The following is a 16889-nucleotide window of genomic DNA, read 5'->3' on the forward strand; positions in this document are numbered from 1 at the left end:
GAAACCGACACTTTCGCCGTGACTCACCCCCTTTCCATGCATGATGCGCAGAAAATAATCTTAACGAGTCTATAAGTCGTGCCCGTTCCTCCGTGCGCCGTCCCCACACTGTTTTTAGTTGTTTTATTTGGAGGAACGGGCTCAGCTCTCCGTTTTGCTCTCCACCATTAGGGCGCACGGAGAGCCGTGTTCAAACACATAAACATATATTTATGATTCCCCTTATTTATAATTCCTCATATGTTTAATCCTGTTATTGTGATGCAAACTGACTGACAAAAAAATAAATAAAACAACTGTTCGACTTGAAGAATCTCTGTCAACTGACCGGTTTCCGACTGATGATTCGATTCATCAACTTTCAGGGGGCAACCCTAAAGGACACTTTTCATTAGCCTCAAAAACACAATTTACAAGACAGTTCCGGTAATTTCTCCATTGTTTACATAAAGTATGGAACCAATAAAAGCAAGTCACTGTAAGAACTGAAGTGTTCATTGCGTATTTAATTTAATGTTATATATTTGGTGTCTAGTGGAGAGCTACTGGAGCTCAAAACTTCATTGCAGAAGTGGAAACCTCAGAAGCGGTGCATTGCCATGGTTACTATTCAAATAAACTTGAAAAGATATTCCCTAAAAAATATGAATAAATACTACATAATAATATAAATACTCTTTAATACACCCCCTTGCAAATTTTAAATGGTTGTTATATTTTCATCTTTTGTTTTTTTACTTTATACATAGTATAAATTGTTCCCTCACAGCACATAGGGTTATTTTACTCTATACCAAGTATAGAACGTATGCACGCCGTATAGTGATAAATATACAGCGTGCATTCATTCTGTACTTCTTGCTTTGCTGGAACCTGTTTTTTGCAGAGCTTCTGTAAGAGTAAATTCAACAGTTAAAGAAGCTCAGCAAAAAAAAAAAAAAAAAAGCACCATCTTATCAGGTGTAACTTACGGAGGCCAGAGCCTTCCCGATCTCATCTCCCGAACTGCCAGCAGTGGTGCCTCTGTTTGCTGTGGGGACACAAAAAAGAAATATGATTGCATACATAAAACACACATGCTGCTTAGCAAAGTGCTGTTATCACAATTGAGCTTATTACCGTCATTACCGCAAAAAAAATATAAAAAATAAATAAATAAATTATATATATATATATATATATATATATATATATATATTATTATTATTATTATTATTATTTTTTTTTTTCTTCTGTATCTAATTTTTTTGGTGGTGAAAGTTACAGCAGGATATGAAATATAAACACAATAACTGCTAAGTTATCATCATTGACTGTCTTCTATCCTATGTTCAAGGACTTCTGGAGAAATTTCAGTTGCCGCCTGCCACTTCAGGTTTGCGCTGTGCAACGGGCAAGGGACAGTCCATTAAACATTTGTGTGTGTCCGGTTATTAGAAATTATTTCTAGGGCTGTACCCGACTAAGAATTTTGTCACTAGAATCGTATTTGGCTGTTTAATGTGAATATTAACAGGGCACGGGGATTGGAGCGCCGAAGAGCTGTGTTCGCATCCGGACATGGGCTATTCAGTCATAAAAATATACCCACCGGTTAACTGCGGTTATATGTTGCTTTTCACCGCAGTGAGAAAAAAATTTGTACCGTCACAGCCCTAACCACAATGCATTGTGGGATACGCATGCATGTGTAGAACCAGGTGTTTGCATTCTACAACCACTGTACTTTTCGCATACTGTGGTTCGGACAAAGTAAAAATGCTCACATATTAACCTGGCGTACTAAATAGTATGCTAGTATATGATATTGGACACAGGAACACGCACACAACATGCATAAGATATCTTTTAACTTGATCCAAGTAATGAGCACCAACCAGTAAAGCCAAACCAAAGAAGCTGATTTCCAATCAGTGAGACTCGTTCCAGGAATGTTTTTCTGTTTTACAAAATGTCAAATGGCTTACCCATGATGCCATCCCCATTAATGGCGGATGTATGGTTGTAGGTGGATGGGGCTGGGTGGAACCCGTTGACCTCGCTGCCGTGCAGGGTATAGTTCTGTGGGGATAGAGGCAGGGGGTGACGCTTCTAGAAAGGGGATACAAGCAGCTGTATTAGGCACACACCCTCACAGGAAATTAAAAACATCATGGCAAACATCAAATTCTATCAGGGAAAGTGATCATATTTCAGTTTATTAGAAATGATAATAATTTAATGTGTTTTTTCTTAAATTAATTAAATATCTGACTTTTCAAAGTTATCACTATTGCAGATAAAACAGCACAGGTATCACACATACGTATAAAATAAAAACTATAAGAATAAATAATATTGCGTAACGAAAGTAAATAGATTATTAAAAACTAATAAATAAATAAAGGACCATGTGTCCTACCCTACTCACCATCCTGTCTTGGGGGTTGATGGCAGAGAATGAACCAGGCTGACCAATGTGTGGGGAGTTGCCCAACATGGCAGAGTAGCCAGAAGACGACCATGGATCCTCTGGAGTGGGAAGAACATTACGGTAAGTAATACATATGTTGGATCTATGTCAAAACTATAGGCTTGAGTCTGTTCAGAGATGTGAAGTGATTACTGTGCTGGGCTACCTTGCATGTAGAAGGATCCTGGATAGACCGCTCCAGGCTTGGCACCAGGATATCCTGCGTTGTCCCTGGAATACTCATCACCAGATGTGGAAGCATAGACCTACACAGCGGGCAAACACATGTTAGTCTGGGCTTTCATCACCAAAACCACATTTTATACAGAACAATTCCAAGTGGGAAGATTTTCCTCACAATAGCCATAGCTTTGGAACTACTACTAGTGAGCACACTAGTGACGAGGTCATTCCACACTATCCAAAGTCATTAAATCGCAGTGGCACAAAGTGGCCACAAGATGGCAAAGGGGAGTCTGTCCACCAAGTAAGGCCGGCACTTCGCCTATGGAGGGGAGCACAGCGGCCATGGCATGCTGGGAACAGCGACGGCTTGAATCCCAGTGCACAGTGAGCGCTTCCTCTCTCCCAGGAGCCCAGTGACATCGCACCATCACTGTCCGCTCTGCAGCTCCTCCCTATAGATACTCTGTTGGCTCGCTCAATACTTGGTATGCACACACACACACACACACACACACACACACACACACACACACACTTTGTTTTTTGTAATGCGCATGCTAGGCAAAGATGCTTTATACGGTTGGAATGGAATTGGTGGTTTTATATTAGTCTCTCAATGTGTTCAATAAGCCTCATCGTTATTCCTGAGAGAGAAGAATGCTGCGCCTGAAGTGACATTACACTCCATGTGTACAGCCATAGAATAAAAAGACAGACATGGGAAACGCTCAGTTTCCTGAAACACCACCAACCATCGTTTAGTCTCACATGTACTAGGAAGAGGGAGAATGAGTGGAAGAGAGGAATTGAGAGGAAGATGGCTACGCTGCAAAGAATGCTAATCCAGAAAGGGATTTTTTTCTGTAATTTGATTTAACAGGGAGAAGTGGAAAGGGAATGGAGAGATGCACTTCTAATTACAGAGCCATCTGCCTGTTCCTGGACCACATCCAACTCCACAGGCAGCTGGGCTGAGGAGAGGGAGAGAAGAGAGGGAGAGCGAAAGAGAGAGATGGGGGCTGGGATCCAGTCAGTGTGTTTGAGAGAAAGAGAGAGAGAGGGAGAAGTAGAGAGGGAGGGAAAGCTTGCAGTGGAATGGGGGTGGTAAGAGAGCACAGGGTGGGTTGGAGGAGGTGAGGGCCCTGATGATTTATGAAATGGTTAGTGAGATAAGGGTTGGTGGGGGGGTCCAGAAGAAGGTAATCTAAATGACTTAAACAAAGCTTGATATGGCCAGGGGAGTGCAGGGAAGCAGGGGATTTAAAATGATCATAGTTAATTCAGGAGAAAACATGATGGAGATGGCTTCATTTAACAATAGGCTTTGGGTTTGTTCTTTCACGGGGAACAATGTTCCTGCGCGAATCCTGCTGCTGTAGATGAGAGCACGAAACTGCACAATGACTGCTGCTGCGGGATAATTGTATTCGCAGGAAGAAAGGGGATTTCTAGGGTAAAATCCTCTGCTAATAGGGGTTTAATGTAATTCAGGTTATGACCGTGTAAAGGTCTCAACACTGGTAAAATCACAGCTTGTGAACAAGAGGATGGAGACAAGGGGAAGATAAACATCAGACTGAGCTAAAAAGTATTAGTTTTTTTGTTCCCTCTCGGCACACAGGGTTATTCTCCGGAGCATCGAGCGGACCGGATAGAAGTCTCTTCACATCATTTGACTGTTGCTTAAGAGGGGAAGTTATGGCCGGGATCTAGAGTACCAGCATTAGGGGATTAGAGAGGTCAGGCAATTTCAGGCGAGAGAGGATGAGAAAGGAGATTTACTATGGAGGGACGACAGGTTCACCAACACAAACAACAATACTGTGCGCAGGTTTGAGCGAGACAAATCCTTGGAGATAACTTGACGATCAGTATTCTTTGATGTATAATTTATTAGTTATAAGGCTGGGTTACAACAACAAAAACGATATACAATTATATTTGATGGTTTAAATTTCTGAATCAGTTTGACAATTGTAATGTCCATACATTTCTTGGAGGTTATGCAATCATTTTTCGCTTCAATGAAATACCTCCATAGTCACACAATAATTGAAATATTTAATTTTTCTCTACTGTTCTTTGTTTGTGTCTGCCTGTGTGTTGTCTGGTGAGCCGAAGACAAATTTCCACCACGGTGGACATTAAAGATCTATTATTATTATTATTAGACTAATATATTCAGCGATTTTTTTTTAAGCATCTGATGGTACACTGAAAAGTTGGTAGCAATTCTCATTATGTATTTATGAAATGTGAATATAGAATCATCACTCATATCAATATCCTATTGAATTTAATAGTCAAATTGTGAGATCATGGCCAATACCCAGCCCTATTGAATGTCTTATAGTGGCACCACCGTGATGTTGTCACCACATTGACTACTACAGATGAGGCAGAGTTTATCGGGATGTGAGGTTGGAAATATTTTAGAGAATTTTATTTGGAAAACGGTAGGGCTGCCCCCAAATAGTCAAACTTTAGTCGACAAGGAGGGTCTTAGTCGACCAAATTTTTTATTGGTCGGTAAGTCGCAGAGGAAAAATAAATAAATAAATAAACAAACTAACTCCATTTGGGAGCTGGGCCTTGTCAAAATTAACCTTAAAACCTATATATGGCTGGACCCAAGTATGAAACGCTAGAGGACCTTTCATTTGAAACAAATTTTAAACACAAATAAACGTTCAGTCTCCTTGCTGGTTGTTCCGACACATTCAGAAGAATAATAACAAGCTCTCTGTGAGCAGCTTTTTCCAGTTATTAACAGGCGGCTGGCTTCATCGCATTGACTAGCATAAAAGTCCGAAAAAATATTGCGTATATTATAAGAGCCATTGGAAACCATTGATCACATTCTTCAATAAGCAAATCCTATTTTAAATGCTGAGGGCGGCAGTGCACCCGAGCCCTGGGGAGGCGCAGCGGGACCATGTCCCCAGGAAGATACAGGACGGCCGCCGGCTTTACAGGCTGGGATCCACGGACCTGGGAAATTCGCCCGACAAGGGATCTCTAATGAGGGGGCTCCAAAACCGGAGAAAAGGATCTTCTGTACGCCTGATTTCAGTGCAAATTATGTCAATATCTAATTTAAATGTGTACAATAATATAAATAATAATAGGGCCTAATAAGTTTAACCAGTGTAAGTAACAGGCGGCGAACATCATGTGGGCGCACCACGCAGTGCTTGTTCATTCAATTAATATTTTAAAGGCTAGTTATTAGGTTTTCTATTTATCTGTAATATAGAACAGCGTTAGCAATGTTAGTTATAACATACTTTCTCAGCCCTGGAACTCAAACCATTTTCTGATGGCCCCAAAACATATATTTAAATAATTCAATGAATATTGTAAATGTGCAACGATTACTCGACTAATAGTCCACTAGGAAAACATTTAGTCAGTGGCAGCCCTAGAAAAATCGGAAAACTATCCACCCTATAGTTCAATGTGGTGAACCTCAGATTCGTTTTGAATATGTAATTAAATGTTTTCCAATATACTGCTACTGTGATGATCACAGGGACACTTCATTTCTACCACCAAGCTCTATTTTCACTCTATATATGGTGTGCCTGCATAGCAAAGTGTAACAGTGATGGCGTGGTGGGGTGACTGGTTGTGGTGAAGGGGGGTGACCACAGGATCATCACCAGCAGTCATTAATCTGGGCTCAGACACAGGACTCAGAGGCCTCTCGAGCATCGCACCACACAACTGGGTCACTCACAGGAGGAGGCCACCCAGACCATCATGTGGTGAGGCGTAGGCGGATGGCAGGGTGAGAGGCTGTGCTGGGGGGGTGTCACGCACAATCATTAACACTGAAACCACACGGCTGTCGTTCGCACTGTGGGAAATTACAGAGTTTGAGGTATGGTTTGATGAAGTCAACACTACAAGTCAGCTTTACCCAGAAAAGCCCCACTTGAACGCAACAGGTGACAAACAGGACCAGTGTGATAGACTTGACTTATGCTGCATTAACATAGAACACAGTAGACGGCACAATCGCACTTTCTGGTCGACACGGGGGCGCAAAGGGGAGGGACCACGGCAAAATGTGACGATATGTTGCTATGGTGATGCACAAAGCCTCCAAGAAAAAATATTAAACTTAATTACTTGATGTCTGTTATTATGTGTAGGAATTTGAGTAATGCATGTAACTATAAAAATGCAGCTTATTATTAATACTTTATTGCAAACTTAAATTAATGTTAAATTCCCTCCAAAACCTATTGTCATTTATAGTTGGTTAACTTAACACAAGCCAGCTATAAATCATCATATTGATCTCCGAGTAGGTTTGACACTGGATTATTTCGCATTATGGATATATTTACGGATATTGTTAAGCAGCTTCGAGAGAGCACATCTTTAGAGATCCGTTTCCTGGTAGTGATCAATTATCTGTTAAATGAGTGATAAACGGCTGTTCACCTGGTTCCCATGAATAAAAGCCATTCTTTTATAATTAATAATTCATATTAAATTATATTATAAAATAAGTGATAACTTGAGTCTCAACTTTATCACCGGACCAGCCACCACGTCCACATCCTCCATCGGTTGCCTTGCTACAAGAACCAAAACAGCCAACAGGGAATTAATAAATAGAAAAAACGACGTTTAAATCAATCCATGTTTTTTATCTAAGCCATTTAAATCTATTTACACTTAAAATTTCCCAGGGGATTAAGAAAGTATTTCTTATTGTTATTTTAGTGCGATATTCCAGAGAAAACAACATCTACCGGGTCAGACTCCAAAACTCCGGCAGCCGCAGCAGACATGCGCAGTAGTTTGCTCCTTGTCTACATAGCATACGGCTGTAATTCGTCACGGAGGACAGCATAAAGTTAAAATATATTAACTTTGCAAGGCAAACAGCATGTACCGTTGCCGGTCATCTCTGCTGGTCTGCCATCATTCTGTCTCACTGGCAAAACCCCATCGTTATGTTACTTGTGGAGGAGCCATTTCAGATGTATTGATTCAATACCTACCACAACCTCCAGCTTTCAGACAATATCTTAGTTGTTGCAAATGCTTGGGAATCGGACAGGATCTCGCAATTCTATTTGATTTTTGATACAAAGGGTCATAATTCAATCAGATAATATATTAGATGGCTTAAGATACAATTTTATATCTAAATTTAATTGTATACATAATAAGAACTGCTAACAACTTTTGAGTGTACTATCTGATGTGCATTACAAAAATATTTGCAGTCTAATATAGAATATTAAATACCACAATAATAACTTAATTTAAGTGAAAATGGTTGCATAACTTTCAGAGTATCAATATTACAATTTTCAAATAAATTCCTAAATTTAAACACCACCATTAAATCATATTCGCCTATCGATACTGTTTTGTTTTTTTTGTTTGGTTAAAGTCCCTGTAAAGCAAAAATAAATGTGTTCTGAGTTTGTGACGCCACAGAAAAATGTGTAATTAACCACCCAGCCAAAGTTGAATGACAAAAAAATAAAAATCGCCAAGTATATAAAATTTGGTTTCAAAATCATGAAAAATAAAAAAATTAAAAAAAATAAAAAGGCAGCACTTTCTGCTCTGAAACTCTGGGGGCATGCCCGCTGAAGATGCTGAAACCGCACCCAACAGCAGTAATCATTCACATTGGAGTAGGTAGAATTCCACGTTCAAATGTTTTTCCGAACCCAGTCCTGTGTGTCTCGTTTTTCACCTGAAAGCTATGCTGCCGGTCTGCAGGACTCCCTGCTATTCGGTGCCCCCTGCTTGCTCCTCCATTAGCCAGGTCACAGCTCCGCGGCCTGCTAGCATGCAGCTAATGCTAACGTAACCAAACCCTGTGCGGTCAAGCCAGCGGGACAGTTATTTCTTTGTTCCGGGTGTCCATGGCATGAGTTCACGTTCTCCCTAAAGAAACCTTTTACGCCAGTCGTTCCCACAACAGCGTTTTATCCCAAACTCCGGGCTGTCAGCTTAGCTCCAATTTGACTTGGTGTATATATAGTGTTAGTGGAGGGGCAATGCCAAGTATAAAAGTGTTAATAAACAGTTTAACGGTTCAACTCCACAATTCAGTACTACATCGTTCTTCTTTCGTCGCATTGTTAGTCTTTTCAGCAATTACTTTTAACATGTATAATGTGTTAGAGGATTCACCTTCCAGGGACTTTAATGCAACTGCTGTCAAGAGAATGTATTTTCTGCGTTCTAAGAACGATCGCATCAATTTTTCGCAATTGGAAAAGGTAAAGGGTACAGTGAAATTTCCAGCATTTTATTTCATAATTTTAATTCAAATAGCGCTAAAACTGAAAAAGAGGACCCATTTGTCGCCAGTATCCACATCAGCTGTTAGGATTTGTGGTTTCACTGAGAAAATGAGACACTGACGACATCAAACCAACAGATGACAAGATCCAGTACTTAAGACTTTTTGGGTCCCTGCTGAAACGGGACATTAATATCTCCATCGCCCTTCTTCCAACTCCAGAGCCAAAGACTGACTGCTCCCTCCAACTTGAATGGAATCAAAATATGTTGCAGCTTATGATGCCTGACAAAGAGTTCTGAGCCGCTCTCTGCCTAGAGGAGAAAGCAACCTCGATTATCAATAAAGACGGACCACAAAGTGGGAACATCCAGAGATGTTTATTGGAAGCTCTCAGAAAACCTGACTGAACAGTGGGCCTTCAAACCAGTACGCTATAGCAGAACTGCTCAAGCAGAGAATACAGAGAAAATGACAGGGGAGACGAAGGAGAGAGAGAGAGAGAGAGTGAGAGAGAGAGAAAAGTAGAAAATGAGAGGTATAGAGAGTTAGAGGTAGAGAAAGAGAAAGCAAGAAAGAAGAGAGATATACTGGCTGTGAAAGGAGAGCAGAAAGTGTTTTTTACCGAGGACGGCAGGCCGGGAGGGGGTTTCCGGATCTTCTTGGGCTGGGTCTCTTCATGTAGAAAGACAGGTACACACATAGCAGTGAGGGAGAGACGGATAATTAGTCAGTAATCAGAGATTTAGACAATGTAATGTCAGTTCTGGTGCAGCTTAAATCTTTAGTATTGATATCTGCTCTTGAATAACTATACATGTGGAACTAGGATGGATAAAAAATGCGTTTAAGTATTTGTAGTCATAGACTTTTTTCTTTGTTACAAGGTTGTTGGCTTCCCTTTCCTCATGTTACAATAAACAATATATACAGAGTTGTAATCATTGAAATGTTATTACAGTTTGGAAAGCGATATCATTAGCTAATTAGTTATTTGATAAAGATAATCTTAATTTCTACAAAATATTAAAAAACTGTTTTGTTCAAACTTGTATTAATGAACTGCCATCTCAATAGTGCATGGAGCATTTTTAAATGTTGTCTTTTATTAAAATTTCTCCACCCAGCCCAGTGTGTTGTGTAAACACAACATATTACTTAGAACAGTGTTTCTGTTATCCGGTAATTGCCGGTTTTTGACTGGGAAAATCTGTTGAAGTCCGACATATTTAAATCTCTCCGGTCATAATGTCCGGTGAAAATAATTCCCTCCAAGCACAATTTGAATTAGTGCTGGGTGGATCGATTGGATAAAAAAAAAGTGCAGATCTGTTCATTTCTGCGCTCAGCAAGTTGCAACGGGAAGCAACAATCAATTTGGACAATCTAAAGCTGATCTGACAGCTTCACCTCTGACCAATCATATTTGTCGATATAGAACTAAGCCCCACCCCCTCCCCCACAGACAGGTTGCGCTTGTTAACACAGAACACACGGAGCTGTTAGCTATTGTTCACAAACGGAAATTATTTGAATTCAAGTAGTTACAGTTGTAATTTCGATTTATTTATTTTTAAAATGGCATTTACTGACAGGACTAATTTTATTTTTAACATTCAATTTAAATATTATACATCTACATGCCTTGATGATGTCACTCTCTATACAGCCTGCTTATCAATTGTTTTTAAGCTCAATAAACACAGATAATATTTGACCGGAATTTCTCCCATTTGTCCCTGGAAATTTAAATCTTCCAGGACATGTTGACCGGCACCAATTTTTTTACAAACAGAAACTCTGACTTAGAACATGTTGTACCATCGTAAAAATCAATGGTTTTCTATATGATATTCTCGCAAACTTGATAAAAAACTGGTTAATCTCATCAGTGACCGCAAAATGAAACAAATTAAAATAATTATCAATTGACAAGAGTAATTAACATGTCATTTTATTATTTTCTAAAGGGAATTTTTGGTTAGTGGGAAGAATCCCAAGAAGGTTTGGGTAAAATCTGTTTTTGGAGCACTTTGCCCTTTATCTCAGTATTTTCAGTACAAATGTAAATAAGGTATTGGAAAAAAAATATTGTTGATTTATCAAAGTCATGGCATCAGTATTTACTTTTTCTAAATTTGTGTATTTTAGAAATAAATACTTTGAAGTTATGCCTAAGTGGGTATTGTATTCCATAACAGCAGACATACGGAAAATAAACAATTCAGTTATAAAAAGAGATTGAATAACTACAAAGAACTGAGGGAAAGAAAATAAAATAAAATAAAGTTTCCCCCTCACTGGAATTTCCCCTTACCTATGCTGCCGTCAGGAGGCCTCCTCCGGGGGTTGTTGGGGTACGAGGAGTAGAACTGGGACCCGGACTTCAAGCCAGAAGGGGACATGGCGTCTGGGTTGGGCATGGTTATGTCACTGGGGAGGAAACCAGGCTGGAGGGGGGGCACATGGAGACCACGGCTTACTAATAATACATTCTGGGGTGTGCTTCTTGGAAACAGAGGCCACTAATTCAAATGGTTTCACAGGAAAACAGAAGTGAGAGCACCAGGGCCGTAACCGAATCTGCCTCAGACCCAGATTACAGCCTCGGGCCGAACTGGGACTCACCTGGCCTCCAAAGGAGCTGTATGGCGGCCGCTCGTTTTTACCTGCAGGACGAAACGCACAATAGGCTGTTTCTAGTGCAAATAAAAAAGTAGGTTTTTGTAAGCGCAAAAAGTCCAGATAAACCACACACACACACACACACACACACACACACACACACACACACACACACACACACACACACACACACACACACACACACACACACACACACACACACACACACACACACACACACACACTTTTTTCAGCACGCTCAGCTGCGTGATGCTGCCTGCCAGACAAAACCCTGGGGAGGGTTTCTGCTCCAGTGCTCTAACATCTCTAACATTCAACGAATGAACAGGGGCAAACACACATGCATGCGTACACACACATATGCATCCACGTGTACGCGCTGAGCAAACACACATATTTTGCCGCCCAGATAACAATTTTGTGGTCATAACAATATATGCAAAAACAAGACACTTCAGCCAAAAAGTAAAAGCAGAATTTTCTGTACGGAAATTTTTATAACATAAGGAAATTTATGGAGAGAAGAAAAATTATTAAAAAAATAATAACAAAAAAGGGGATCCTCCCCATTTCGGCTGCAATTGATTTAAGTGAAAATGTTTTGGTTAACTTGCTATGAGTTCTGTTAAATGAGGAAGATAATAAAATACAAAATAGATTATCAAATATTGGAGGGATGAAAAATAAAAAATAGGAAATAGGTGGATTTAAATGACCATGTAGTTTAGTGTCTTTAAAAGGCAATTAGTTAATTGATAAAATATTGTGATATGTATACATCTATATAATGTAAAAATCCCCACGCTTATCATACCTGCAAGTCCCGAACTAAGGAAAGGGGAGGACAGTCCTTCATGCTCGCTATAATGGGATCCTTCTCCATAGCCCTGCGGGAACACACACGCATCACCATCAGCCGTCATTCACACCGAGAATTTACTGCACGAGATTCCTTCACATGTTGTGAAGGAGGCAGGAGTGGTGCTTGGGTTATACAGTCGGCTAGGAAAACATGAGCATTTAAGGATATATTTTCTGTAAATTATTTTCTGGCAGCATAGAATTGTATCAAATAGGATGCTTTGACAACGATTAAATTGGGCCACACCTTTAAAGCCAATGGCGCCAAAGCCTTTAATTTCACCAAGGTTGAACTCTACCCGAAACTTTACCACCATTTTATTACCCTACTGGAGGCGAATCCACTGATGGCTATGATTGCATAATTGTAAATCTTTTTAATATAAATTGAATTCAGAGCAAAATATCCACAATGCTGGCGTCATCGGGGCTTTATGCAGACACATGGACATACAGGCAGGTAAAAACACACCTAAGAAAAAGGCAGTGGATAAACACCCTCCCTAATGTCTTTCCACTGTATAACTGAGCGGATACACTCCCCTCTACTATTCCCGTTTAACTAAGAAGATCTGTGCCAAGAAGATCTGCATCAGCTCGGGGGATTCAAATGTCAACTTTTTTTAATTATCAACTTGTGGTAATCAAAGTCGGTTGCATTTATTTCACCCCCCGTCCCTTGTATTTACACCGAGTTGTGCCAAGACGGTTACAGCGGATGTGAAGCTGCAATTACCGGTGGGCTTCAATAGAGGTACGGGCTGGCAGCGAGCGTGCCAATATGTGGGTCTGAGCCAAAGCTATTAGATAGAAAGTATAACTGCCGCTCCAAATCTAAAATGGCGTATGGTATGCCAAACTGCTAAGCTGTTGTGATGGTTGACAGAGACGGTGCATGAGTGTTCATTTCTGGCTGAGTGATCGCTCTCTGTCATATGACAAATTCATGAAACGTGACCGAAACCATGAGAGGCAGAAAAAGATTTTGCCATGACACCAGGTATTGATGATCAGATAAAAATAGCTAGTGTCACCAGTATCTGTGTGTGTGTGTGTGTGTGTGTGTGTGGGGGGGGGGGGGGGGGGGGTGGTCCTTACCCGTCCCTGGCTGAAGGAGGGGCTGTTTTGTTCTGCCGATCCCCAGGACCCAGAGCTGTTGCGCTCTTCCAGACCTGAAGAAGACAAGTCGTTTAGACTGGTAGCTAGTAGAATAGCAAATAAAAGCTTTTATTCTTAAGCCCCCCAACTCACTTTTAGTAAAGTCCTACCGTAACAAAAACAACAACAACAACAAATAGGTCCAATGATTAATCAATCAATATATATTTATATAGCATTTTTTCTATAAAACACATTAAGTCCTTTAAGATAATAAGATACAGTGGTGTTGGAATAAACTGCATTTCCCATGGCTTGCAAATTGTGTCACAAATTTTCTGGTTTCAAAATTGTTCCATCAGATTTAACAGGGATTCTCACTTAGTGGCAGCCATTTGGAATATTTAGATTCATTACATTAGAAATTACTTAGGGTCTTGCATTTAGTTTTGTTGGTTTTACAGATGCATCAAAATTAAAACTCCTTAACGTAGCCCTAATAAAAAGGAATAAGGGAAACGAGATATATACTATGAAAGGCTGCTAGAATGAATCAAATTAGACAACATAACCAACATCCTGATGCTTGAACTACAAGTGTGTACGATTCCAGCAAAATGAACCTGTCAACAACTCCTCCAGCAGTTAGTCTATTTTATCAAGATATCTTTTAGGGCAGGGTGATGTATCACAATATCGATATTATATCAATATAAGATTCGATATTGTCTGGAATTTTGGTTATCATAATATAGCTAAATGTAATATCAGCACTACCAATGATTGTTTCACAAATATTTCTTGTGTGTTAATATTTAACAAAGCCCATATTTATACCCAAAATACCCTATAATTACCAATAGAGGTATTAGTCAAAAATATAGTGATATTTGTTTTTGTCAATCTCAGCCATCCCTACGGTATATTAAGAGCATCACTAATGAACAACATGGAACCACTTATAAACAACATGAAAATGTTACTGTTAGATTTAGGGCACAATGCAATGTTATAACTCTGGAAGAAAAAAAAAAGAATAAAGTAAAGTAACTATGGGACTTGCTGCTCTATGCAGGGTTCTCCTACTCTAAGCACTTGTCAGTGATTGGAGCGGAAAACGTTGCCTTAACGCTCTCTAAAAAGAAACCTAATCAGATATAATGTGTCCTCACCTGAACCGCAATGAAATTCCATTCATACAACAGAGCTGCAGCTTAATTATATATAAATATGCTTGAAACAAAAGTAAGGTCGAAAGCAAAAAAATAAAAATGTACTGATATGTTGAAAGTAAACAAAGGGCCAGCATGCAGCAGAGGGGAAAAAACAGCATCCAAAAGATTGGTGGAGCAGAAAACTCCAAAATACCCCCATCATCCCTTTCTCCTCGTCTTATGCGCTAATGCTATCCAGGCTCTCTGGAGACACAGGGCTTAATTGCATACTGATTTGCATAATTGTGCATATTAATGCAGCTTCCTTATGAATATTCATATTTTGACTTTGATTTTTGCCTAATTAAAAAAATGTGTGAGCGAAAGAGAGAGAGACGGCGAGAGGAATGGAAGGAGGGCAGGGGGATAGCGAGAGAAGAGGAGAAGGAGGAGGAACGGGGGTGTGAGAGGGGTCTGGGCGAGATCAGCAGCCTGGCTGACGAGTGAGAATGAATGATGAGACTAACAGAGCGGTGCAAGCACCTACACGTGCTGCGACAGCCGTGATCTATGGAGCCGATGCCAGTGGCATGGAGAACGGGGTGAGTAGGGAGGAGAGGATCAGCCTCTCTCCCTCACTTACTCTCTCACTCACTGTCAGAGCTGCCGAAAGGCCACAGCACTAATAAAGCACCGCCGCCCGTCTCCGGCGACACTTCTAAGTAAAGGTGACGGGAGGGACTTTTTCCTTCGGAAGATGTCGCCACATCAGCGCCGGACTTTGTTGTCAGGGCAAAGTTACCGACACACGAGGACGAGAAAATCCACTCCACAGGGGTGGACAACACGTCTGAGAACCTTATCGACAAAAACAGGGATTATCAACATCTCTCTACTTAATATTTATTAAAATACACCATTTCGAATTGCCTACATTATAATGTAGGAACCACTTGGAAAAGTACTGTGGTAGCTCAGGAGGTAGAGCTGGTAGTCTAGTAATCAAAAGGTTGCTGGTTCGATCCCAGGCTCCTCCTGCTAGCATGCTAGCTTATATTCCACTGCATATATGTATGAAAGTATGTATATGTAAGTGACGAATAAAATTCTTGAATCTTGAATGCTGTAGTGTCCTTGAGCAAGACACTTAACCCCTAATTGCTCCTGATGGCTGCGTCCATCAGCATTTGAACAATTGTAGGTCGCTTTGGATAAAAGCGTCTGCTAAATGTAATGTACTGTATGGATTGCTTGAAAAAATGGTAAGACGCTTTTTTAATTGTGGCTAAATAATGCTAAAGAGATCAACTACTAGGGCATCAAAATATATCTGCTTATTCTGTGGCATTTATTGTCAGTGAATGTTTCTGTACACGATAGTATGATGTGATTCCATTGTTAACATCAAAGCATTTCATTTTGATACCCAGCCCACCCATATATATACACTACTCCCCACTTCTGTTTTTAATACACTACACAACCCGCTCAAGAGCCCACATTTGGCCAGCAGGGGAGCAGCTGAGGGGTGGGGGGTGGGGGGGGTAGTGCAGGAAAAGTCTGACAACATTGTTTCACACTTAGTGGAGTAATTAACTCAGAGGCAATTAAAACAAGGTAGAGAGCTGCTGAGCTGACACTGAAGCACAGCCAGAATATGATAGCCAAACGTCCTGCTACGCCAGGAGAAGAGGGAAAAAATAAATAAATAAATAAAAAGAATGAGGCTTTTTTTTTTGCATTCTTGCTGATTTGTTGTTTTATCAACTCTGACAACAACTGACCGATACCGTAGCCAACACTTTCAAAAGAAATCAAGATAAATAATAAATACTCAAAGCCATCAAAGCCAGGTAGCCACCAAACTCTTCCCCAGACTTCTTGTCAACATCATTTGTGTTCATTCACTATTAAATCCTACCTCTGCTTCATATCACTATTGGAGAAGGGCATAAGCAACAGAAACAGCAGTTTTAATTTTGTTTCATAATATGCCAAGTTCTCTTGATGTGTATCAAGCCCGACTGCACCCATCCAGAACAGAGAGGGGCTAGCATGAATAAACCTCTAGTCAAAGTCACAAAGCAAAACAAATACTATTGAATCGCAGCACAGAGAAATATTCATATTCTGAGCCACAAAGCCTTACTAGTCGCAAGCTCTGAAAACATCTAATTTACTTTAAGAGCCAAGCCAAAAATCCTTCTTG

General features: G+C 40.2%; 1 protein-coding gene across 5 annotated transcripts in view; it reads right to left on the reverse strand.

Moving 5' to 3' along the window:
* tcf3b (transcription factor 3b) overlaps positions 1-16889 on the reverse strand; it is a 34006-nt gene that overhangs the window by 8749 nt on the left and 8368 nt on the right. For 4 of the 5 annotated variants that reach the window (XM_080007010.1, XM_080007009.1, XM_080007008.1 and 1 more), the window contains 9 exons: positions 13527-13600; positions 12382-12454; positions 11550-11590; positions 11239-11371; positions 9547-9596; positions 2619-2718; positions 2411-2511; positions 1968-2091; positions 972-1030 (listed from right to left, as the gene is read on the reverse strand). In XM_080007010.1, coding sequence (XP_079863136.1) covers positions 972-1030; positions 1968-2091; positions 2411-2511; positions 2619-2718; positions 9547-9596; positions 11239-11371; positions 11550-11590; positions 12382-12454; positions 13527-13600 — 755 coding nt within the window. The remainder of the gene's footprint in view (positions 1-971; positions 1031-1967; positions 2092-2410; positions 2512-2618; positions 2719-9546; positions 9597-11238; positions 11372-11549; positions 11591-12381; positions 12455-13526; positions 13601-16889) is intronic. The other variant, XM_080007007.1, reaches the window with a different exon arrangement.

The sequence above is a fragment of the Zeus faber genome (genome assembly GCF_960531495.2).
Source record: "Zeus faber genome assembly, chromosome: 1".
Lineage (NCBI taxonomy): Eukaryota > Metazoa > Chordata > Actinopteri > Zeiformes > Zeidae > Zeus > Zeus faber.